Source organism: Abramis brama (genome assembly GCF_963993115.1).
Source record: "Abramis brama genome assembly, chromosome: 1".
Lineage (NCBI taxonomy): Eukaryota > Metazoa > Chordata > Actinopteri > Cypriniformes > Leuciscidae > Abramis > Abramis brama.
Genome location: NC_139963.1, coordinates 7,408,610 through 7,423,009, shown reverse-complemented (window position 1 = coordinate 7,423,009; position 14,400 = coordinate 7,408,610). Strand labels below are relative to the sequence as shown.

General features: G+C 38.3%; 1 protein-coding gene across 1 annotated transcript; it reads right to left on the bottom strand.

The window, feature by feature from the left end:
* Positions 1–3,766: 3,766 nt before the first annotated feature.
* Positions 3,767–13,548, bottom strand: LOC311079760 (5-hydroxytryptamine receptor 3A). The gene is made up of 8 exons (XM_084109408.1): positions 11,756–13,548; positions 11,611–11,655; positions 10,523–10,629; positions 9,221–9,390; positions 8,860–8,978; positions 8,282–8,492; positions 5,655–5,825; positions 3,767–4,519 (listed from the first exon to the last, which is right to left on the bottom strand). Exons 1-8 carry the CDS (start codon positions 11,882–11,884, stop codon positions 4,200–4,202), a joined length of 1,272 nt encoding a protein of 423 aa, XP_083965534.1. The 5' UTR covers positions 11,885–13,548; the 3' UTR covers positions 3,767–4,199.
* Between the last annotated feature and the right edge of the window lie 852 nt (positions 13,549–14,400).

Genomic DNA, 14,400 nt, shown 5'->3' with positions numbered 1-14,400 from the left:
CTGAGCCATGCTTGTATGTAAACCCAACTGTTTTTAAAAGTCAGAAAAGGTTTTATTACCTGAAGATGCTTAAATTGCCTGATGAACCACGTTACATAGATTGCACAGATGCAGAACTGCCGTAACTCTACGGGAATTAATGCAGGACAAATGAGTAGTAAATTAATTGATCAATTACATCATATCGATGACTAAGTTAACACTTACAACCCCCTTCATTTTTTCATATTTTGTTATGTTGCAACCTTATGATTACATGTGTTAATATTCATGTTTCTTTAACATCAATCTACACGCCATAATGACAAAGCAATAACTGCCTTTAATTTATATGAAACCATTGTTTTTACATTTATAAGAGCCACATGTATGAAATAATGAAACATTATTCATGCAAACGAGTTTAAACGTTCTGCACAAAGCTAATCTATATCCATGTGTGATCAACTTTGCAAACTTTAGGTTTATGCATGCTGGATACATTTAAAATAAATAACCTTTTGCAAATTAGCAATGGGTGACTGAACACACAAACTTTTGAAAACGGTTTCAAAGTGTACATTTTTGTAATAAGTCTCCGTGTAAACAACAAAAACGTGAATCTGTGAAGACGATGACGTCATGCGCATGCGTATTACGTGTTCAGTCTATAGTGTTTCATCGCCATCTACTGGTCTGGCAGCAGAATACAGCGTTTTTAGTTGTTTTCGTGGATCCGTGCGAATGGGGATCGTTTTGACAATGGCCCTGTCCCAAATGGCACACTCCGGACTTGTGGACTTCCTCAGAGTCCGCACTTTGGTGACGTCATGTAGTGCAGACCTATAGGGCCCTTGGCGCGAGTCCACGAGGGCGCATTGAGAGGTATTTTTGGGACAGACTCGATCGGCACGCCGGAAATAACGGCCTGGTTGTTGTTGGACAGGAGAAATCACATTTTTGCGCTCTGATGTCTTATCTACATGTCAACTACACATCCTAATTTTACAGTTCTATATTTTGATATTGTGCATATCACCTGGGCATTAAACAATAGATATATCATGCTTATTTAAATGATGTATACAGTTGTACATAATAATAGGCTACATAATGTTCCATTTGAACTAAGATTACAATTTTAAAACATAATTTAAACATAATTTTTTCAATTTACAGGTGTCAATATTCATACTATGTTTACATATGACTCAGTAAAGCCCTGACATTCGGTACTATTTATTTAATGAATCATAACACGATCGTATTATTAAACACGCTATTATTATGTTTGAGACATCAACCACTGGTCGATGACCATAATGTTTGTATAAACTGTAGGTAACAACTGGTAAAATGTACATTTAGGTCATAAAAACCGTAATATTTTCTTCTCAGCCATGTCAACAATTATCCGTGAGTGAAATCTCCTCCCATCTGTTGTCTGATTGGCCTTTCGCAAGGATTCCTGGGTAGTTAAAGTGCGTGGAGCCTGCATCTATGCGGGCTTCGCGGAAGACCGCTTCAAGGGTACAAAGGGGGCGCTGCTGAGCACACTTCAGAGCGGTAAAATGCTGAATGGGACGGCCTACGGACTCGTAGACTCAGCGAGCACGCGCAATTCAAGTCCACGAGACCGAAAGTCCGCATGAAGTGCGCCATTTGGGACAGGGCCATAGGTGTCGTCCATACGCGGAAAACTCAAAGGAAAAACTTCTCCATTTTAAGCATATCGTTGTTGTGTAAACGTACCCTAAATCTCTGAAAATCTCAGCAGAGTATTAAACAACTCCACAGCATTACCAGCTTCACTTATTAATAAACATTTTGACTTTATTACTGCCATTCATCTGCTAGTTCTTATAGAGAATTAACAGAGTTTTAGTTGTTGATTTATTTAAAATTTCACCATTATGGTGATCAGTGTTTCTTTTAGTTGGGCAGTTTGACTCTTGGCTTTTTATGTGAGTTTATGGTCTTTATAAAACAGTGTTTAACAAAATACATAATTTGTTATCATTATGAAGTAGAATAAATCAAATCTTGTCCCTGACCAAAAGTGGTTATTTGTTTTTAATAGACTATATTCACCAACAATACTTTCTTGCAACAGACCAGACATTCTGAACTTAGATAGATTAAACACACACAGACATCAAGATTCAACATTATGAATCTCAACAATGGTGACATGCTTCATGTATGCTGGGAGCCAAGAGTTTTATACTATGGTGGCTCCCAGCATGCATTGCAGCATGAAACATGTCACCATTGTTGAGATTTATATGCTGATTCTTGATGTCTGTGTGTCTAAAGATTTTATTTCCCCAAAATCAAATTCAGAATGTCTCATCTGTTGCAAGAAAGTTTTATTGTTAAATATAAGCTATTACAAAGAAATAACCACTTTTGTTCAGGAATAAGATTAGTGATTTATTCTTCTTTATGAATTTGAAAACTGTTCTCACCTGGCCATCTTTGTTCCTGGTTCTCTTTGTAAAAAATGATGTGCTTTGATAAACACTATTACAAAGACCACAAACTCACATAAAAATAGAAGAGCCAAACTGACCATCTAAAGCAGACACTGATCACCATAATGGTAACCAAACATTTTCGATAAAACATGAATATCTAAACCTCGGTTAATGCTCAATAAGAGCTTCTGTAGACGTCTGAAAGAAATAAAGTCAGTCTGGTTAGTAATAAGTGAAGCTGGTAATGCTGTTTGTGGAGTTGTTTAAACCTCCTCTGCTGAGGTCTCTGTTAAAGGAATATTTTACCAAAAAAAACAAAACATGTATGCCTCCTCTGAATGCAAAAGGAGAAAATATGTCCCTATTCATTATAACTCCAAGGGGGAAAAAACACTAGTTGATTCTTTGAAAAATTATGTTTGTGTACCCAAAAGAAAGTCTCAAGTTTGGACCGACTCAAGGGTGAATCATGCTTTCACTGCAAATGCCAATAACGGCTCATTTGACCACATCCAAGTCCAGCCAAGCAGCCGTTTCCTCCAAACAGAGCCGATTCACAGGAAAGATCAGAACAGGTGATTGATATTTGCTAACTCTTTATGTCAGTGAGTGCTTTTCCTGTGTGTGATGATAATGAAGGGAACAATAGTGCATTTAATCGTGTTATGACAGCTGTCAACAACAATCAATCTTCTCAGATTACACATGCTTTCCTCTGTAAGAAAACATACTCATCATTGGAGAGTTGTGTACATTAGATTTCGCCTCAAGCTTGTACTGTCCAGAGTGTTTAATGTCAACTTAATGATATACAGTGAAATTATGCTTAAATAGTAAATTATATATATATATATATATATATATATACATATATATAACATTTACTATAATACTATAATTTACTATAATATAGTCAAATTTACTATAATACTATAATTTACTATAATATTGTCAAATTTACTATAATACTATAATTTACTATAATACCATAATTTACTACTAAAATGTGTGTGTATATATATATATATATATATATATATATATATATATATATATATATATATATATATATATATATTGGGATAGGAATAATGTCCTCAGGTTTTGAAAGGAGTTCATGGAAAGAGTGGAAACAAAATCAAACAAAAAAGCTTTCTACTACCACAACTAGTCTAATTAGACATTAAGACAATTACTTCCAACAGCCCACCAGAAACCAGGGTCATAACAGCACACAAGTCACAAGAAATGTGGGCCGATTTTAAGAGAGACTGCTTTATATAATTAAAGACACTAACAGGTCTTCTTTTAGCAATTCTGTAATTTATTTGGAATAACATGCACTGATAAATCATCCACATACAATTTTGCTTTTAATTACATCATTAGTACATTATGTAGTCACTTATGACAATATTTCCTCATGTCAGTTTAGATTAAGACACATTAATAATAGTATTAAGAGGAGATCATCAAAATAATATATTTGTATTATTTGTTTACAATTCATGCTTCTATCTTTGAATATAGTGGTTTAATACAATTAAAATGGCATCTCATCTCATATAGCAAGCACTAAGTTTACTTATAGAATTACAAGTTTTGCTATCTTGTGTGGTTTGCCTTGTATTCATTCATCCCCGAGCTTTTTAAATGCATAATATATGAACTTATTACGATCATTGCCAGTTTGCTACAGATGACGTGCAGCAAACAGAGCAGATCTGATAAGTTCTGTTCAAACTACAGCAAAGTGATGGAGGTCGTGTCTGTGTTCGAGTAGTCAAAGTTGTCATCTCCTTGGTTAGAATTATCCCAGAAGTTTAGATTATTAACCTTACAAATATCTGTCCGGGTGATGCTAATAATGACTATGACATAAAGTATGTAGATGCTTAGAAAAAAGCCAAAGCAGAATCGGTCTAGGCGGTAAGCAAAGGCCGCTTTTCTACTTTTCTCCTCTTCTGCTTTATCCAAGTTCTCCAAAAGGTTCACTATTCTCTGGAGTGAAGCCCCCTCTGAAGAAGCCAGATCACCAGACTTTGTTGTAATCACGCCTGTATCTGTGAATGCATACCACATTATTCATGTTATTGCAATGTTAACCTAATAGAGCTTCAGTTAAAGATGTTGTGTTTCATTTCTGTCATCAAAAGGAGTTGAAAAAATTATTCACTAAACATTTGTGGCACTTTTGCAGTAAAACACAGTTTGGCATGATAACAAAGTCCTGTCTTGAAGTTGCCTTAAAGAGGTAGTCGCATGTTATTTTTGTGTGATTTGAGCAGAATAAGCACAATTCATGATTTTAATTCTGATACTGAAAAATTATTTAGTCAATCAATTATGCAGATTTTGGTCAGTTTCCCCATTTTAATAGATAAAAGCTTTATTAGCATAAAATGTGGATGGATATGAATTGCTGTTGGATAAAATAATTTTTAATGCGGAATATCCCGTTTTGGTAGGAAACAGGACAAATTACAAGAGCAAAAATGGTTGCAAATGGCAATACATGTTGACTTCAAGCCAGGATAGGAGAAAGTCAGCATGAAACAGAAGTTGCGAGAGTCTTTTCTTCCCTATTGTGATGTATATCTGAGTGAAACGGCTTCTCAAATGAGAACAAATGTAGGGCAGGGCTTGATTTTGTCCATGTGTTATTGATTGGATAGTTTAATGGGTGTGGTTTGCTATTGCTGTGATGTCATATGAGTGACAGTTTGCCCCGCCCTCGAGCCAGTTAACAAGAAAAAACTGACAATTTTTTATGGAATATTGCAGTATTAATAATAAACTATCAGGGCCGTGCATAGACATTTTGTTGGGGTATCCCTCTTATAATTATTTATAAAAAAGTAAAGTTGCATATTCTTCATCATCTTTTAATTAATTACACTATTTAACACTATAGAGAGCAGTATCAACCAAAAAAACCCCAAAAAACAAATCCATTTATCAAAATCCATTTACACTGCATTTACAATTGCCTAAATAATGTAGATACAAAAATATGAAATGCTGGGAAAAAAAGAAAACCGCCAGTATGTGGCAGTAGGTGGTAATAAGTGAATCATTAATTCAACCGATTTGTTAAAACCGGCCGATTCATTCATGAAAGCAGCAAGTGTCCACTGACTTTATGAATGTTTTTTTATGAAGCTTTCATGAGCCTTTGTGTTTCCGGTCATCCCTTACCTTTCTCCTGATCCAGGCTGTCATGTTGTGTTTTGCTGTTGTCTGATGGATGAATCTTGGCGGAGCGTCGTCTACACAGAAGGAAGCTGTCCTCTACAGACAGACGCGACAACACTATAGATGTCAGCGTACTCGCAACCAGACACACCAGACAGAAGCTGAAGTGATAGTCTTTAGAGGAGGAAACAGAGAACATGCCATTCACACCATGATCTAATAGCCTATCAAAAGAACTCCTTTTCACAGTATGCTGAAATGCAAAACCAGTGAAATATCAACTGATTCTGAGTCATATTTTAGTACCATTTTCTAAACTACAGCGAATAAACTTGTGATAATGTGAGAAATGTTTTGGTGTCTGAATACATTTAATTTTACTGTTATCTCTGTAAAGCTGCTTTGAAACAATCTACATTTAATAAAGACAGTGCTATATAAATAAATGAGACTTGACTTGATCAAGTACAGACACTTATTTAACAATTTTAATTCTACATACCACATAAACATTTTCCACGATAATGTTGTCTCGACTGCCTGACTGCTTTTCATTAGGATCTAACATTAGAACTAAACAGTATCACTTTACTATATCACTATAACTTTACAAACATATACCATATAGAAGTAAAATAATGGCAAATGTCTTTGAAACAAAAAAGCTTGTTGATATGCACTACTTGAAAAAAATATGCATTGCATTAACCATGCTTGCATTTCAATGCATTGTATTATGGGCTTGCATTTTTATGGGCTGAAATTCAACATGGTTGTATATTTTAGCTGTGAATATTTCAATTAAAAATATTTGACACATTTTCATTATTACAAAATGTAATAATCCATATTCACCTTTCATATTTCACTTCCAAAATATTCATTCTGTTTAAACAATAATAATATTCGACGGGTAATTTTTGGTCCATTTCATTTCACTTTACAAATTAGCTTCCACAAATTCAGTGGTTAAAAATTCGACAGAAAATTCCACATTTCACATCCGGGAACTGAAGGAATAGAAGTAGATTACCTATTCATAATCGCCAATGCAAGGCCTACAATGCATGAAAATGCAAGCAGGGTTAAAGGACAAGTTCACCTCAAAATGAAAATTTCCTGATAATTTACTCGCCCCAGTGCCATCCAAGACATGTTCATGTCTTACTTTCTTCAGTGGAAAAGAAATTAAGTATTTTGAGGAAAACATTTCAGGATTTTTCTCCACACAATGGACTTCAATGGCAACCAGAATGTTGAAGTTCAAATCAATGCCGCTTCAAAGGGCTCTGCACGATCCCAGTCGAGAAATAAGGGTCTTGTCTAGTGAAACAATCGGTCATTTTCTAAGAAGATAAAAATGTATATACTTTTTAACCACAATTGTTTGTCTTGTGCTGGTCTGCGACGCGCCACATATTACAACATCACGTTGGAAAGGTCACGAAAAAAAAGAAGAAAATAATAATAATAAATTGAAAGATGTCGAACGATTTTGAAGTTGGAGGAGAAAATGAGATGGAATTTTACGCCCTTCCCTACCTTTTAAAACCGGAGTACACAGACAAATAACTTGAAAGATGACGTGACGCATGACCTTTCCAACGTGATGACAAAATGCCTGGCATGTCGCAGACCAGCACAAGACGAACAATTGTGGTTAAAAAGTATATACATTTTTATTTTTTTTAGAAAATGACAGATCGTTTCGCTAGATGAGACCCTATTCCTCAGCTGGGATCGTGCAGAGCCCTTTGAAACTGCATTGATTTCAACTTCAACATTCTGGGTGCCATTGAAGTCCATTGTGTGGAGAAAAATTCTGAAATGTTTTCCTCAAAATACTTAATTTCTTTTCCACTGAAGAAAGAAAGACATGGACATCTTGGATGGCCTTGGGGTGAGTAAATTATCAGGAAATTTTCATTTTGAGGCGAACTAATCCTTTAAAGCCGAACTCGGCAACTCTAGCGAACTCTAGTCACTTCTTTGCTGATTTTCCCTTTTTTTGTCGCATGTTTTCCCCACGAGCTCCCCCTACAGCTGTGGGGGAGCGTATATTTCACCACACGGTCGTAAAAAACTCACTTCCGGCGGCCTCCTCCCCCTCTCTACCGCTGCTCATGTGCGTTTGTTTTGATCGGAGCAAGCCAACTGTATCGTGTGGAGCTATGTCTACCGAGGTGGGTAATCTGGTAATACATCATACATGCGTGTGTGCTTATGTCGAATTGCCGTAAAGCAATTCGTGTTTCGCGCTCGTTCTCGTTCTCATTCTCGCTTCTCACAAGACTTCCAATTTCTTCTTACCGGGACGGTAGTCCCAAAGTTGCAAGGTTGGTTTTCCGCCTGGGAACGCTGGGGGGAGCGGGGAAAGTCACCAATATCACCAGAACAGGTTGTTTAACCATCCAAATGATTTCTAGACAGTTTTATTAAGTTAAAAATGTTACCAAGTTCTCCTTTAATGCAATGCCTTTCTTTTCTTTTTTTTTCTTTTTTTTTCAATTATTGCAATTCAACACGCTTTTTTATTTAAATTACATTTGGCATTCATTTTAATCCATAATGCCACCAAAAAAACTGTGTTTTGTTTAAAATGGAGCAGATTTTCCCTCTCTTTCACTTACAGAGGAGAGGGCTGCAGTTGCCCCCGTTGGGCAGGTGATCATTGAGGATGAGGAGGAACATGGTGAAGCTCAGGACCAAGGTGACCTTAAAAGTGTTGCGTTCTCCTCCTTCAAATGGCAGAGCAGAGCTCACCAGGTCAGCCAGCATTATTAATGCGCTGGGTATGATCAGGGTCACAACAGCACCAAATGGGTTAATAGACAATTCGACCTGTTCAAAGACCAAAAGACATTCATTAACAAACAATTATAGGTTAATTTCTTCACTTCACAAGCTAAACCATTACTGTCTGTTTCTTGGCATCCCACTAGCTGATTTTTAAGTGTAACGTCTTAAAAATAGAGGTAACAAATTCTATGATTCCATGTTTTTATTAGCATTTTTAATTTTGTAGATTACTATTTATAATCATATTAATAATACTTAATACTTATATATTTATTTAAATAAATAATTAAAGGACCCCCCAGTGACCCCTATAAGGATAACTTCTGCTTTGAGGGTTCAAGGTAACACAGACAAACTCTCTAAACTCAATACTCTTGATAAGAGGGTTAGAATTTAATAATTCAGTTACTTCGAGATAAACGCGCTCTGATGGATCCACTTGTTTGGTGACGTTCAAAGCCTGCCATTCTTCTCCCGAACTGGGAACCGAAGACACATTATCAGCAATCTGGAGTTTGAGCTCACAAGCTAGATCAAACAAACAAGAGGACATATTCATTATAAATATAACTCCCACCGTTGGACTAAAGAGCTGAAGACACACTTTAATCAGGCCGTGAGATATTTAAATTAAGTCAGTGTCATTCTTATCAATGCAAACATGTCTCCTTTCTAAGTAAACTAGGCTACTATAGAACATATTTACATAGCTTGGGGCAAACCTTGGAAAGGCAGGCACATAATACACTTCCCAACAATTATTTTCTTACATTTCTGGCTCCATCCATTGATGGCCACAGGACAAGTTCCAGTCACAAAGGGGTAGTTGAACAGGTTGATTTCACAGCTCACCGTCGTGAACAAAACCACTGCATGGGTCACCATCCCATCCCTCCTCACCTGCACGTCCTTAGTGTACGGCTCCATGGTCACATCGACTCTGAGAGCATGGAGAGAGAGAGATTATGGCATCTTAACTGCGACAGAAATCAACCAGGGCTTATCTCACATTTAAGATTTTAAAACCCTCAAGACAGAGGTAACCATCATCATCTGATGTCACTTCACTTTAGCTTTCTTTGCTGTTGCAAATGTGTTTAATAAACACATTGTTACAACAGTAAAAAAAAAAATGTAAAAAATAAAAAGAGTTAAGAGCCCAACTAAGAGCCCACCGATCACCATTATGGTGACTTCAAAATAAACACATTTTAGTTAAACCCCAGTTAATTCTCAATAACAACTTCTGTAGACGTCTGACAGAAATAAAGTCAGTCTGGTTAGTAATAAGTGAAGCTGGTAATGCTGTTTGTGGAGGTGTTTAATCCTCCTCTGCTGAGATCTTCACAGATTTAATGTCTTCTTTTCTCTTCAGTTGATTTCATCTAAGGCTGTGTCTGAAGTCAGTTGTAGATCTTGTGTTTCTGCTCGTCTCTTTTTCTGTTCTCTTCTTTCCTTCAGTGATTCTGCTTGTTAACAGGCTTATTCGTGGTTTGAGATGACTCCATATTTATTCTACACTGATTCTGTGGCTCAGATAAGGTCCAGTTCTGGTTGATTTATTTGCTCTTGGCTGACATGTGGCATTGCTATGGCCTGCTTGTGGCCCAGATCTGACAAACAGGAGCGGTCCGCCCAAGTGCCGTCATTCCACGCTGCATGTTGGCCAGATCATCACTCTACATGTGCCAGATGTGGGCCGGATATGGGCTGAAAGAATATTGCTATGTGGGATAATGCCACAGTTTCTAAATATGGTGGCAAAAGGTATCTGCCATCTAACACTTGATATATTTCCAAATATTATATTCCAGGCCATGTTGATGAATGTGGAGCTCAGTGTCTCTTAACCCTAAACAGGTATGATTTCATAGCTATCAGCCATAGTTGTTCAGACTGAAAATGTATTTCATGCCTCTTAATAATAAAGTACATTTCTGACATTCTATCTCAACCATGCCAGAACTGAAGTCAGTATAGAATCAATCACTGAATGTGTTTTTTTTTCCGACCTTATCATTAAAATAGGTCAATTATTAGAATATGTGCCATAAGTCTTGAGTTCAACTCACGCATTGTCCAAAACTATCCCAGGAATCCAGATTTTATCAACAGGTAAAATAATTGTTGGAAATCTATATTTATCTTGCATCCATCCAAGATCAGGGTCCATCCATTCCTGTTGGGCAGAAAATTTGTCCAAAAGTTTTAGTGAAATTAACAGCCTCTCATTTTGTTTTACAATATAACACAGCTCTTTGAAATGCTTGATTCTGATTGGTCAATTACAGCATGCTACAGTACATATTTAAAAAAAACACATTAAAATATTATTTATTTGTAAATTATTTATTTACTTTGCAAGTAGCTGCATAACAATGCGGATACTCAATTAGTAGGGGGATACTTAAAAAAAATTTGGCCGATACCGATAATTCTTTATATTTGAAAACGTATAACCGATATATTGCCTGATAAATCTAAATCCAAATTAACATATAATTTTTGAGAGCCTGCTTACAAAACAAAAGTCTCACCATTGACAGCCATGTCCCAAACACACAATTATAACGTTCTTGTTATATTTTAATGTAGCCGATATGACAGACTTCATAGCAAAATCCCCAGTATTAAATTAACACTACTAAGTGTTTATATAATCCACACTCTCAGAGTGTTATAAGTTAAGTTAATGAGATAATTAAGCGATTAATTGAGTGATGAATGAGCATTATTGAAGACACCTGATGTTAACAAGCAGAATCACTGAAGGAGAAAATCACAAATTTTAAGTCACCATTATGGATATCAGTGTCTGCTTTAGTTGGGCTCTTGACCCTTACATTTTTACTTTTAGATTTAGTTTGGCTGCTGTAATTCAGTTATAACAGCCAAATTTTCAGACCAGGTTTCAGTTGGTTATTGGCACAGTCTTTTTCTATTACCTCAAAATAGCAACGCGCCAACAATGCGCCAGAGCACACCTCATTTTCAGACCAGCACGCCCATGGGCACACAAATGCAGGATGTGAAAATGATAACTGCATCTGACTGAAACTAGCAAAAAACTCTTGTGTCGCGCTTGGCGCTACATTGCGCCGGGTGTAGGATAGGGCCCAAGATCTTGAAATGAACTACTAATGCTACAAGAACTACTCACCATGTTTATCTTGATACGGCTCGTCATTTCCATGCCCTTTGTATCCTAACAAATGGTGATAGAATTATGAGATACAGTTGTTATGCAAGTATATTCGTGCTTTTAAAACATAGAAGGAGATCAACAGGACAAATGTGAAACTCACGAAAGACAACATCTGATATTGTATGGAAGTGATGTTTACTACGACGGTACAGTTATCGTCCTGTGGCGCGCTGAACAGTTCTTTCTTAACCCGATCGTTCGCCAGACAGCGTCGGTCACAGGCGGCCATTGTGGAGTTACCAGCAACGAACACTATAAACACTAAACATGTTATCAGCCACAGGAAAATGAGGGAGTTCACTCATTTAGACATGCAAAAAGAGAACAAAAAGAACAGTTATGATACAAATAAATAAAAAAATCATAGGATTCTGCACTTTTCTGTCCCTGTAATCAAATAAGAACATTTGTGACAATGAGCCTGTTACTAAAAGCCTTGTTCAGACTGTCAATCCAAATCCATTTTTGTACATATCCGATTGGAATCCGATCATATATAGCAAGTGTTAACAGCAAAAAAAAAAAAAAAAACATGAAATGCAATCGAAATATGATGAAATCCATTTCAAGCTACATCCATATATGGTTTGAAATTCTTGTTTGTTCAGACTGTCTGCCCAAATCCGATTTAATGCATATCCGATTGGAATTAACAAGTGTGAATGGCAAAAAATCACATGTGGTCTGAAATCCTATTTAAATCACATTTCTGGAAATCCGTTACTGTCTTACCGCTATTATAATTTCACATACCTCTTTTGCCTATGTGTCACTTTTTCACGCCACGTAAAACATAAACATGTCAACGTAACCATGCTGAAAGTCGTTGTAGAAACACGGTTGTGTTGTTGAGATGTGCAGATTAAGTGGAAAACGTCTAGGTTACGACTGTAACCTTTGTTCCCTGAGAACAGGGAACGAGACACTGCGTCGATTGGCGCTTGGGGAACGATATACCAACGCCACCATGCTAAGGAGAGTGCATGCCATTTGACAGTGACAACTGACCAGTCAGAACCAGCAAGTTCAAATTAAATGCCAGAACCACTCACCCTCAGGTTACACTGGCCTGGCAGTGACAGCATTCCCTATGGTCAAAGCCCAAGCTATGTGCTTCACAGGAAAACCTCTATAAACCTAGTTTAATGAGAGACCTACCTGGGCCTGCTAAAGGGCCTAGGACCACAGCTTCAAATTAGAATTGGTCTCTAGGGAATATGGCTAGGGAACCCTATTCGGGTCACTATTCGGGGGAATGTACTGCCCGAAATGCCACCAGGAAGACCTGACTTGGTGTCACTTACATTGGACACTTCAGTCTGGCCAACTTCCTGTCTGTCTGGAGACAGAGCCTTTAGGTAAGGCATCTAACCCGAGGGACTGCGAAGCTGGCAGTGAACCACTCGGCAGAAGCAGAAAATGAACACTTTAGTCGTGCTAGGGCGCAAGAAGCTGCCTGCTTAGGCCAGCTGAACTGATAGCAGAGCGGCTACAGTTGCCAGAACCCAGTATCACTGGGAAACCACTCACTACCACTGAGGCCTACTACCTAATAACCATGGGACTGGCTACCTAGAGCCCATACGTGGGACCTCAGGAAGGCCTGCTAAGGCCAGGCCTGACCAATAACACTGCGGGCTGTGTAGCCCAACACTCAAAAACCCACTTCGAGGATGAGAGGCCTACTAGGCCTGAGAGCCATTTCTGTCAGCCAATTTACCCATACTGCTGGGGACTCGCCTTCAAGGAGGCTTAATAGGGCCTACTAGCTGATAGCTAGTCTATTCTGCTACAAACATATACCGCTGGGAACCATACTACACCAACACAAATACCGAACGTCTCATTGATGGGCGGCATCGACACATACCCATGTTCCCCTATCCCCTCAACATCAGCGGGCTAGTTTCGGGCCAAATTTGGGTTCTTCCAAGCCTTCTTGATCTCCGTATGGTGGCTTATGGCCGGGGAGAAATCAATCGTCAAGCCTTCCGCGAGCGACCTCTCCCCAATCGCGCTGCCAAGGCAATCACAGCCTGCCTGCAACGCGATACAGAAGAGGGCCAGACGAGAGCGGAGCTTTCTCAAGGGAAAACGCTCACAGTTTGCACAGGCAGTTCTCGAGGGAAGAGCTGTGTGCTCTTCTCCCAAAAAACCTCTTCCAGGTTGCACATTAATGATGTCAGCAACTGTTGCCGGTAAATGTGATTGCTGTGATTTGATGTGTGCTGTGATTTCAGACACTTGTCATGCCTGAGGCGTTCCCCAAAGCATCAGTCAACGCAGTGCGAGTTCCCTTTCGAAAGGTAACTACAATATAGGCTGATTTTTGAATCCATGTGTACCAGATGTGGGCCAGATCTGGGCAGACACTATGTTGCTGTCTGGGCTAAAAAAGAGATCCTCTGCCCCGGGGGTGAGTTTGCTCTTTTCCCAGTTGACCCGAAGATCCAACTGGCTGATATGTTGGAGCAACAAGTCCCTGTGTTCGCATAACTGTTCCCAAGACTGAGCTAGTATCAGCCAATCGTCGAGGTAGTTGAGGACATGAACACCACACTCTCTCATGGGAGCAATGGCTGAGCCAACTCTGCGATCTTCGTAAAGACGTGGGGCGACAGGGATAGCCCGTAGGGTAGGACTTTGTACTGATACACTTGACCCTCGATCGCGCAACGCAGGAATGGCCTGTGTCGCGGCAGGATGGAGACATCAAAGTATGCGTCCTTCAGGTCGATAACTGTG

Excerpts from the sequence above, each read along its gene's own strand:
- LOC311079760 (XM_084109408.1), bottom strand. The coding sequence starts at position 11,884 with ATGGCCGCCTGTGACCGACGCTGTCTGGCGAACGATCGGGTTAAGAAA. Across the intron at positions 8,979-9,220 it reads CAATGGATGGAGCCAGAAAT|CTTGTGAGCTCAAACTCCAG; the intron begins GTAAGAAAATAA and ends TGTTTGATCTAG. Across the intron at positions 4,520-5,654 it reads CAGCCTGGATCAGGAGAAAG|ATACAGGCGTGATTACAACA; the intron begins GTAAGGGATGAC and ends ATGCATTCACAG.